The 11725-nt window shown below is 43.7% G+C and overlaps 1 protein-coding gene across 1 annotated transcript in view; it reads left to right on the top strand.

Moving 5' to 3' along the window:
• Positions 1 to 412: 412 nt before the first annotated feature.
• Positions 413 to 11725, top strand: part of Phactr4 (phosphatase and actin regulator 4) — a 65064-nt gene continuing 53751 nt past the window's right edge. Inside the window, exon 1 of the mRNA XM_051171000.1 lies at positions 413 to 462. Within this exon, the coding sequence (XP_051026957.1) occupies positions 447 to 462 (16 nt within the window). The 5' untranslated portion in view covers positions 413 to 446. The remainder of the gene's footprint in view (positions 463 to 11725) is intronic.

Raw genomic sequence — 11725 nt, 5'->3', positions numbered from 1 at the left:
GAACTCACAGCGCTCCTCCTTCCTCTGCCTCTGAGTGCTGGGAATAGACATGTGCTACCATGGCCTGGCCTTCCTTCCAGCTTGTTGAAGAATGGTCTCTTGTTTCTGCTGTGCTACATTCTCCAGGAGACCTGGCCTAGGAGTGCTCAGAGGATTCTCTTGTCTTAGTCCCCATTTCACCTTAGGAGTGAGGGGTTATAGATGCACTGTATAGACGCCACTGCAGCTGGCATTTTCCCCAGGCTTCTGCGATGGGACTCAGGTCGTCAGGCTTGTGTGGTAGATGCTTTCATTTGCTGGACCGCCTCACCAGCCTCCAGTTAGCAGGGTTCTCACTGTGTATGATAAGTGTTAATGAGGTGGGTTGATGTGGCGTTCTCAGTATTGCCTTTACCTTTTCTTTTTTAGGCACTATTCCTCGTCTCCCTGCGCTGGTTGACAGTGGCATGGAGGATCCATTTGGTGAGTACGGCCTGCATTTATATTGACACTTGTGCTTTGTCTTTGCCTGTTACAGCTTTGAGTAAACTATCTCATGCTCAGGGTGCGGATGCAGAACAGCGAGTGGCTCTCAGCATCCATTTGTACTCTAGTTTGTTAGGGTTTTGTTTTTGTTTTTGTTTTTTTTTTTAATTTTATTTTGTGCTGTACTTTTGAGACAGGATCTCTCTACCTAGTCTTGCCTGTCCTGGAGCTCATTATGTAGACCAGGCTGCCTCAGACTCACAGAGATCCTCCTGCCTCTGCCTCCTCACCCTCCAGCCCCCAGCTCTAGGGTTTTGTTTTTGTTTTGAGACAGGTTCTCACTCTGTAGCTGGCCTGGAACTCACTATGTAAACTGGGTTGATCTTGGACTTTGAGAGATCCCTGTGCCTTTCCCTCCTGAGTATACTACAATGTTGCGCTCCATTCATACTTTTAATATAATTGAGGATACCAATATATTTTTGTTTGTTGACATTTGCTGTATTGTAAATTAGACCTCAGGGGCTGGAAAGATGATTGAGCAGCTAAGAGAGACAGAGACCTCATTTGAACATGTACACATTGTAAAACCTTATCATAAGCTATATCCCCAGATCTTGGGAAGTGTGTCTAAAATATTAATTTAGTTTATTTTATTTTTGTGTTGCCCAGTTGCCATTGATCTTACTGAGGCCTAGAACTTTCTGGGCTTCCTGACCTGTAGCTATAATCAGGAAGTTCAGGATATGTTTTTGGCCTCAAGTTGAGAAGACTTTTAAGACCTTGCAAGGTCAGCAGTTTTCTTGTTTTAATGAGCCTAGGTGACTGAAGATGTTGGAGCTCCTCGGCAGATCTTTAGTTTGAACACCAGAGGGCAGTCAGCGCCTTGTGAATAAACCCAGTTTCATCTTAAGCTATTCTTGATGTTATTTTGAGGAATTGAGAGGTTGAATTTATTTATCTTATCTATTTATTTATTTATTTAGGCTTTTGGTTGTTACGAGACAGGGTTCCTCTCTGTACCCTTGGCTGTTCTGGACTCATTTTGTAGACTAGGCTGGCCTCGAACTCAAAGATACCCCTGCCCCTGCCTCCCAGAGTACTGGGATTACAGGTGTGCACCACTGTGCCTGGCTTTAATTAATTAATTAATTAATTTCTTTATTGGTTTTTCGAAACAGGGCTTCTCTGTGTAGCCTTGGGTGTCCTGGACTTGCTTTGTAGATAGTTATTTGGGGTGTGTGTGTGTGTGTGTGTGTTCAGCACAGCAGTGTAGAGATCAGAGGACAACTTTCTTTTTTTTCTTTTTTTTTTCTGAGACAGAGTTTCTCTATGTTTTCTTGGCTGTCCTGGACTCACTTTGTAGACCAGGCTGGCCTCGAACTCACAGCAATCTGCCTGCCTCTGCCTCCCAAGTGCTGGGATTAAAGGTGTGCGCCACCACACCTGGCCAGAGGACAACTTTCAAGAGTCTCTCTTACCACGTGGGTTCTGGGGCTTGAACTCTGGTACTTAGGCTTGGCAGCAAGTGTCTTTGCCACCTGAGCCAGTTAGACCCAACTCCCTCTGCCCTGTTTTGGGACAGGATCTCCTATGTATCTTTGGATGGCCTGGAACTCACTATGTAGACCAGAATGGCCAAGAATAACTCTATGTTTGGCTTGGAGGCCCTTTTAGAATCGTTTTTTGAGATCGGATCTTGTGCAACCCAGGTAGCTGCCTTAAATTTACTATAAAGTGAGTTCAAATGAGTCTGGGGACTACAGGTCTGCGCCACAACTGTTTTTATGCAGCGCTAGGGATGGAGCCCAGTCCTTGTGCGTTCTAGGCAAACACTCTCTGAACTGAGTTACATTTCCTTGCATCTTTCTCTGTGTTCTGTGGCTGTCCTGGAACTTGCTTTGTAAACCAGACTGGTCTTGAACTCAGAGATCAGCCTGCCTCTGTCTCCCATGTATTGGGAGCACCTGGCTGGTAATACCTATTTTTAAAAATTATAATTTTAAGTATATGAGTGTTTTGCATACATCATGTAGATGCACCGTTTGTGTGTCTGGTGCCACTGAGGTCAGAAGCTGGCGCTGGGTCCCTGGGACTGGACTTATAGATAGTTGTGAGCCACTGTGTAGGTACTGAGAATTGAATCCCGGTCCTCTGCAAGAACAAGTGTGCTTTCTCTCTCCCTCTCGTCCCTCCCCCTCCCCCCTCTCCTGTGTTTTCAGGACAGGGTTCTCTTTGTAACTCTGGCTGTCCTAGAACTCACTCTGTAGACCAGGCTGGCCTCGAATTTACAGAGACCCACCTGCCTCTGCTTCCTGAGTGCTGGGATTAAAGGTGTGCGCCACCATGCTGGGCTGAACAAAATCAATTCTCCAGCTGGTTATACCTATTTTTTTTATTTTAATTAAAATTGTGTCGTTTAGAAAATGTAAGAAACCATTTGTTAGTGTAGTGAGCAATTTATTTCCTAAACAAATAAGATCTGGCTAGAGACATGGCTCAGCAATTAAGAGCACTGGCTGCTCTTCAAGAGGACTTGGGTTCCATTCTCAGCACCCGTGTGGCAGCTCACAGCTGTCTCTAATTCAGCACCTTCACACAGACATACATGCAATGCACATGAAATAAAAATAAATAAAAAGAAAGAACAAAACAATTAGCAAATAAGGTCAATTTTATTTTAATGTTTACTTTACTTTATTTAGCATGGAAGACAGTGACTAAGGTTATTATAGAACAAAATGGGATGAGAGTGGACAGTGGCCCAAGAGACTATTGCATCTAGTATGTATGTATGTACGCATGCATGTATGTATGCATAGAAAAGGTCTTTATAGGCTGTCCTGGAGCTCACTAGGCAGATCAGGCTGGCCTTGAGCTCATAGAGCTCTTGTTTCTGCTTCTCAAGGAGTGCACCACTGCCCCCTGTGCCAGTGTCTGAATATTTAAGTTCTTATTTGGTTGTAGAAGTTTTAGGTTAGTTGATTTCTTTGCTCTATCTCACAGGTTTGTTCGTTTATTTATTTATTTATTTGGCGTTGGTTTCTCTGTACAGCCCTGGCTGTCCTGGACTAGCATTGAAGATCCACCTGCCTCTGTCTCCCAAGTGCTGGGATTACAGGTGTGCACCACTACACCTGGCTGTCTCACAGCTTAACCTGTGGCTCACAACTCCTTTAGGGGTCAAATATCAGCTATCCTTCATATTAGCTAATTACATTATAATTCATAGCAGTAGCAAACTTAGTTATGAAGTAGCAACGAAATGATTTTATGGTTGGGTCACCACAGCATGAGGAGGGTCACAGTGTTAGGCAAGTTGAGGACAACTGCCCTATCTAGTAGAGAGTATTTATTAAGTAGTGTGTTCCTAGCTAGTGTGTCTTGTTTCAAAGTTCATGGGAAAGTTTTCGTGCTGTTATGTTAACACTGGAAGCTAAAAGTATGTCAGCAATACCGCCCTTCCTGTCCATTAAAAAGGAGGAGGAAACATGAGCTTCACTTAGTTGCAGTCCTTCAGGCGTAGGAGATAAATTCCTCTAAGATTAAATGAGGCTAAGAGTAATGTTAGTTCATCTTTCTCCTGTAGTGTGTATGTGGCTTGATTGTTTGTTTGTTTTTTTGTTTATTTTGAGACAAGATATTTCAGGCTGACTTCAAACACACAACATCCCTCCTCCTGAGTCTCCTGAGTCCTGGAGCCAGAAAAAGTCTTTCTTGGAGTGTTATCAAGAAATAGCATCTTTATTAATATGTAGTAAATGGCTCCTGTCATCTCCTTCCCTGATACAAGCGTAGACGTAGAGCACAGGAGCTTTTTACTGCCATATTCCACTTCTCAAGAGTGAACATGGGATTCTTAGTGTATATTTTTCTGTTTGTGAAATTAAACGTGGTTGCCACACAAACCAGATGTGGTGGCAAATCTCTGAAATACCAGCCTCTGGAGGCAGAGGCAGAAGGACAGGAGTTCAAGGATAGGCAGACATTGTGCCATTGATTCTTTGTTTAAAATGTTGTTTGTTTTTATTTCTTGTGTGTAAGTGCTCAGCTGCATATACGTATGTGCGCTGTGTGCATGCAGTGCTCTCAGCGGTCAGAAGAGGGGATGGATCCCCCTAGAGCTGGAGTAATGGATGATTGTGAACCGCCTTGTGACACTGGGAACTGATCTTAGGTCCTCTAAGAACGGCCAGTGCTCTTAACAACTGAGCCATCTCTTCAGCCTCAATCTTTTTGTTTTTGCTTTTGAGACAGAGTGTAGTGTAGCTTTTGGCTAATTTAAAACGCTGTCTCAAAAAGAGAAAAATTGAAAACTGAGTACTAAAAGGGCATTTAAGAATAATGGGAGCCTGGCGTGGTGGCGCAGGCACTTAATCCCAGCACTTGGGAGGCAGAGGCAGGCGGATTGCTGTGAGTTCGAGGCCAGCCTGGTCTACAGAGTGAGTTGAGGTCAGCCAGGGATGTTACACAGAGAAACCTTGTCTCAAAAAACCAAAGAAAAAAAAAACCAAAAAGAAAAAAGAATAATGTATGCTGTCTTGGTGGCTCACGCCTGTAATTCAAGCATTCTGGAGACTGAGGCAGGAGGATTACCACTAATTTGATACCATCTTGAGATAAATAATGAATTCCACTACAGCCTGGGCTGCAGATTAATTCTCCATATCAAAACCGAAGATAGATGGGTGGGTGGAAAGATAGATAGAGATAGAAAGATAGGCAGACAGATAGCTACATGATAGATAGAAAAATAAAGATAGGTAGAGATAGACTAAAAAAGAAAAATATAGTTAGTTAGATACATACATACCTAGACAGAGAGACAAGAAGGATGAGTTGGGGATGGCTCAGTTGGTAACGTATTCTGAGAAGCCACCTGAGAATGCTGGGCATAGTGATGAGTGAGGGTTCGTGCCATAGTGCTGGGGAGACAGAGACAGGACAGTGCCTGTGCGCTCTAAGTCAGTGCCAGACCTTGTTTCAAAGGAGATAGACAGCATTCTGGGATGATGGCATATGAGCTTGTCCTTGGGTCTTCACATGAATCTGCATAAACGTGTACCCATGTAGGCATGTGCATCTATACACAAGTAAATATGAGCACATGGAAAATTACTACTATAAGTAATGTACTAATTGTAAAATAAAAATTTCTGGTTTTTTTTTTTTTGTTGTTGTTTTGTTTTGTTGTAGAGGCTGGGTGTTTTGGTTTTGGGGCTAAGGATTTACTTTATATGTATGGCTGTTTATCTGCAGATATGTGTGTATACCACAGGGATGCCTGGTGCTCTCAAAGGCCAGAAGAGGGTGTCAGATTCCCTGGGACTGGAGTTACAGATGGCTGTGAGCTGCCATTTGTGGTACTGGGAATTGAATTCCCCTTCTCGGGAAGAGCAACCAGTGCTCTTAACTGCTGAGCTCTCTCTCCAGCCCTGAAGAGACATTCCTAGAAAGATGAGTAGTTTGACTTAGTTTGAACATACGAAGCTGTGTGCCGTCGACTTCTGCTTTTTATCTCATGTACCCATGATATGTATTTTAATATTGATTTATGAAGGCTAGTTAGTGAGTGAGTGTCCTAACCTCAATCAAAAGGTAGTGGTGGGTTGTTTGACACCTTGCTGACTAGATTTATTAGTTCTCCAAACAAATTTTAGTGGGCACTCTGCCCTAGCTGCCATGAAGGGAAGAAAGGAAAGAGTAGGGTAGTGTTTCAGGGGCCTGGGTTGGCTCCGTGGGTAGGGTGCTTGCTGTGCAAGTGTAAGGGCTTGAGTTCAGATCTTCAACACCATCTAAAAGCCAAGTGCAGTGGCCTGTGTGATCCCAGGGCTGACCAGGTAGAAACAGGCTGAGCTCCTGAGCTTGCTGGCCAGCCAGTATAGCCGAGTCAGTGCGTTCCAGCTTTAGTGATGATAGCCCTTGTCTCAAAGATAACTTGTAGCGTGTTTGAGATGACTTATAGCCCACACACATCTGTTCATATGCACTTGGATGCAGAATACACATAGAAAGAAAGACAATTTAAAGTTTTAAGAGGTTTGAAATAAAAAGAAAATATTTATTTATTTATTATTATGTATACAGTGCTCTGTCTGCATGTACACCTACAGGCCAGAAGGCATCAGATCACATTATAGATGGTTGTGAGCCACCATGTGGTTGCTGGGAATTGAACTCAGGACCTCAGGAGGAGCAGAGGCTATTAACCTCTGAGCCATCTCTCTAGCCCCGTATTTTTGTTTTTTTGATACAGAACTTCTCTGTGTAGCAGCACTAGCTATCCTGGAACTCACTATGTGGACCAGGCTGGCCTCAAATTCACAGAGATCCTCCTACCTCTGCCTCCCAAGTGCTGGCATTAAAGAGGTTTGGAATTATTAATGTCAGACAAAATTAACTTTTTTTTTTTTTTTTTTTTTGGTTTTTCGAGTAGCCTTGGCTGTCCTGGACTCACTTTGTAGACCAGACTGCCCTCGAACTCACAGAGATCTGTCTGTCTCTGTTTCCTGAGTGCTGGGATGAAAGGCATGCCTCTGAGAAAGCTAATTTATAATAACATATAACTCAGGGAAACTAATTTAGAATAGCATAGTCTCATGTGGAAGCTAATTTATAATAACACATAACCCACACATAACAAGATAATCTCAATTATGCTGTCTTTTTTGTTCCTTTCTAACAACGGACTGATGATTATTATGTGTTCATAACTTCTAAGCCCCGTGTACATTTCAATTTAAATCCACCATAACTCAAGAGAGCCTTTCCCTGTGTGGGTCCTGGGCATGAGAGTCAGGTCATCAGCCTTCTAGAGCAAGCCCTTTTACCTACTAAACATATATGGGTTTCTAAGGATTTCTTGAGTGCTATAGTGTGCTGTTCTTCTATTTTTTGAGGCTACCACGACAATTTTCCTTTTTTTTTTTTTTTTTTTTTTTTGTCTCAAGTAATGAGCTGGGAGTGATCAGCCTCAAGCCCTGGCCTTCACATCCCTGCTGCACAGCATCTCTGTCGTGTAGCCCAGGCTGCTCTTGAACCAACTGTAGTCTTCCTGCCTCAGCCTGGGATTAGACCGGAGCCACCATTCCAGCTGCAGTTCCTACTGGCAGGGAGTACACAGCCCGACAAGAAGTCGATGAGTAAATAGATGGTTACAGCCGAGCGTGGTGGCGCACGCCTTTCCCTTTAATCCCAGCACTCGGGAGGCAGAGGCAGGCGGATCGCTGTGAGTTCGAGGCCAGCCTGGTCTACAAAGTGAGTCCAGGACAGCCAAGGCTACACAGAGAAACCCTGTCTTGAAAAAACAAACAAACAACAAAAAAAAAAGTTACAGCAAAGGCTGCATATGCAGCTATAGGTGGCCTTGGGGATGAAATGGTTCAAGGACTTCAGCTTGAGGAATAACGTGTGAACTGGATGCTGAAGAGTGGCAGTTGGTCGGATTAGGAAGGAAAAGGTGGAGAGAACAGCGTGTGGCTGGTTGAGTTGGTCAGGGAGAACATGTGTCATGGCTTAGGAGCTCCAAGGGTCAGCAGTAGATGCAGAGAGCTGTGGGAACGTGCGCAAGGTCGGATCCTCTGGGTTCCCACTTCTGCTTCTCATCCTTCACCTCCCAAGTGCCTGCGTTGTAGGCCTGTGCTACCAGCGCTATATACGTACATCCAAGTGCCACTGTGACATGTGTTGAAAATAAGTAAAAGCTGGCCAAGGTGGCACATATCTATAATCTTAAGACTTCAAAAGCTGAAGCACGAGATTGAATGTATCTTAGGAGAAATTATCAAACAAATTAGAAAGGGAAAGAATTTGAGTTGCCACAGCTCAATGGTAGAGCCCTCAGCTAGCATACACAAGGGTATGGATTTGGTTTCCAGCACAGAAAGCAAATTGACCTTTAATCCCAGCACTTGGGAGGCAGATGCAGGTAGATTGCTATGAGTTCAAGGCCAGCCTGGTCTACGAAGCAAGTCCAGGACAGCCAAGGCTACACAGAAAGACTCTGTCTCAAAAAAAAAAAAAAGCAAATTGATTGATTGTAGCTGCTATAAGCATGGTGTTACACATCTGTAATCTCAGCACTGGGAGGCTGAGGCAGGAGGATTAGAAGTTCAGGGCCTTCCTGGGCTACACAGAAATGGAAGAACTCAACACAGGTGTGAAATTCTTGTTCTAAATATGCAGAGAGAGATATTGAATTCTAAACTTGTGTTGCACAGATTCTTTTGGACCCAAAATTTATAGAAAGTTTTTTTGTTTTTGTTTTGAGACAGAGTTTTTCTGTGTAGCCTTGCCTGTCCTGCACTCATTTTGTAGACCAGGCTGGCCTCAAATTTACAGAGATCTGCCTGCCTCTGCCTTTCAAGTGCTGGGATTACAGGTGTGTTGCCACTGCGCCTGGCTCTTAGAAAGTTTTTCTTAAAAGGAAAAAAAAAAAAATTGAATCAAGTCAGGAATTCCCCTTAGTGGCTGGTGTTGCAGCTCAGCTGGTAGAGTGTTTAGCAGGTTCTGTCTCACACCATGCAGTCTGAGCATGTGAAAGGTCAGTTTCAGCCTCTTAGGGCATTGACCCTGTCTTGAAGAAGAAAAACGGAATATACTTCCCACATCACTGCAAATCAATACAGCAAACTGGTTCTCGGCAGTAACTGCTGTTCTTGTGACCAAAGAAGCGCCTGAAGGGAGGAAGGCTTGGGTTTTGCTGACCTCTCAGTGGGCTGCGTGGGCAGGGGCAGGCCCAGCCGCAGCAGTATGCAGTGCTTGCCTGGTGCCTCGCCCAGGCAGCAGGGAGGCTGAGAGCTGCTGCTCTGCTCTGTCCACTTGGTGTTTGAGACGGTCTAGGCCCCAACACAGAGCAGCCCGACCTCATACTCCCAGTTACCCACCTGCCTCTGCCGCTGCCTCCTGAGTGTTGGGATTAAAGGTGTGTGTATCATCATGCCTGGAGCTTCCTACTTTAAAAAAAAAATGCAATTACATTTATTTAGTTATGTGTTTGCTTGTTTAGGTTTTTTTTTTAACCCCCCTGTAACAGGGTTTCTCTGTAGCCCTGGCTGTACTGGACTCACTTTGTAGACCTGGCTGGCCTTGAACTCAGAGAGATCCACCTGCTTCTGTCTCCCAAGTGCTGGGATTAAAGACATGCGCCACCACTGCCCAGCTTTCTTTCTTTCTTTATTATGTGAGTGTGTGTGCATCTCAGGTGTGTGTGCATCTCAGGCCTGTGGAGGTCAGAAGAGAACTTATTGGAGTGTGTTCTTTCCTTCCACCATGTGGGACCTGGGCATTGAATGCAAGTTGTCAGGCTTAGCAGCCTTTTCCTGCTGAGCCATCTCACCAGGCCATTTTCTGCTTTCTAATCAGCCCAGGACACTAGCCCATGGGAGGGTGCTGCCTTTATATACAGCGAGTCTTCTCCTAAACTAAAGCTTCTTTGTGAACTTTATTCATTTATTAATTTAGTGTATTAATGTAGTGTATGTGTTGGTCAGAAGACAACTTTGTTGAGTTGGTTCTTTTTCTACCTTTTATGTGGATTCTAGGGTGAAACTCAGGTCTCCAGCCTTGTATGGCAAGCCATTTTTCCAGCCTTAGTTAAACCTTTCTGGAAATACCCTTCTAAATAAACCCTGAGGTGGGTTTCCATGACAACTCTCTGTCCAGTCAAGTTCACAGTGAAGATTAAACAACATGTGGCTCTTTAGATTTTAGATAGGTAATACTCTTTTTGTTTTGTTCTTCTGAGACAGGGTTTCTCTGTGTACCCCTGGCTGTCCTGGACTTACTTTGTAGACCAGACTGGCCTCAAACTCAAAGAGATCCACCTGCCTCTGCCTCCTGAGTGTTGGGATTACAGGTGTGCGCTATGGCGCCTGGCTGATAGGTAGTACTCTTAAGGTTCTTGGTGCCTAACCCAGGGAACAAGGAGTATGGTGTTTAATGGCTGATGGATTCTGCTTATTTTATCTTATCTTTAGTAATTTTATTTATTTTAGCTTTTTGAGACAGGGTTTCTATGTGTAGCACTGAGTATCCTGGAACTCACTATGTAGACTAGGCTGGCCTGAAACTCGCAGAGATCCACCTGCCTCTGCCTTCTGAGTGCTGGGATTAAAGGTGTGGGCCACCACCACCTGGCTATTTATTTATTTATTTATTTATTTATTTATTTATTTATTTTTGAAGTACAGTCTCACTTTGTGGCTTAATACTAGCCTCAGCCTCCCAGTTGCTAGAACTTTCAGCATAAGTCATCACCCCTGGTGGGGTCATATTTCATTTAAGACTTCTTTACAAAAGAAACAGCTTTTAGGTTGAAATGACAATCACTAAGCTTGTTTCTTGGAAGGTTCTGTTTTTTGGGATACATATTTATCCACAGCTCTCATAAAGCTTTTCAGAAACGTAGCATTACACTGGCTGCTTTAGCATTGACAGATACGCATAGGTGCATGGTGTCTGATTTCACTAGACTTTTCCTATGACACAAATACATTTGACTCTGTTTTTAAAGTGAAATTTAGAAGCAAAGGTATGTGTAATACAAAACATCATTTTCTCTTTGATTTTAAAAGTTCTGTGAAAAAAAATTGTTTCTATTTTTTTTTTTAAGATTTATTTATTTATTATGTATACAAATCTCATTATAGATGGTTGTGAGCCAACATGTGGTTGCTGGGAATTGAACTCATGACCTTTGGAAGAGCAGTCAGTGCTCTTAACCTCTGAGCCATCTCTCCAGCCCCCAAAAAATTGTTTCTAAAAAATTGAAGGTTTTGAAGAGAGGGCTATTATACATGAAAACAGCTAAGTGCACTTGAATTACTAGCTGGAGCAAGTTTGATAGAAACAACATTTACATAGTCATCCTTAGTGATTTTGCAGGAATGAGTGTTGACTCACTATGGCACCAGGTGTTCATTACTCAGACTTTTTATTTAGGAGAGGATAAAGAATGGATTCTTCTGCACATGAGCCGGAAAGGAATGCCCCTTAGCCTGAACCCGTGCTGGAAGTTCCTGCATAACCTTTCAGGTGCCATGGCTCTCCTCAGTTCCTGTGTTCCCACAGAGACGTGACTGAGGCCTGATCCTGCGCACATTTCTGTCTCCTTTGCTTGGAGACGGTTTGTGAGGCAGCTGAGCTGTAAAGAGCTAGGAGAGAGAGAAGGGAGGCAGAGCAGCAGTGCTTGCGCGTCATCTCCTTAGTCACCAGCAGTGAGTGCTGCATATTGGGAAACAAGCAGCACATTTCAAAACCC

The sequence above is a fragment of the Acomys russatus genome, chromosome 29, assembly GCF_903995435.1.
Source record: "Acomys russatus chromosome 29, mAcoRus1.1, whole genome shotgun sequence".
Taxonomy (NCBI): Eukaryota; Metazoa; Chordata; class Mammalia; order Rodentia; family Muridae; genus Acomys; species Acomys russatus.
The sequence above is the reverse complement of the archived record's forward strand: the minus strand, read 5'-3'. Positions and strand labels throughout refer to the sequence as shown.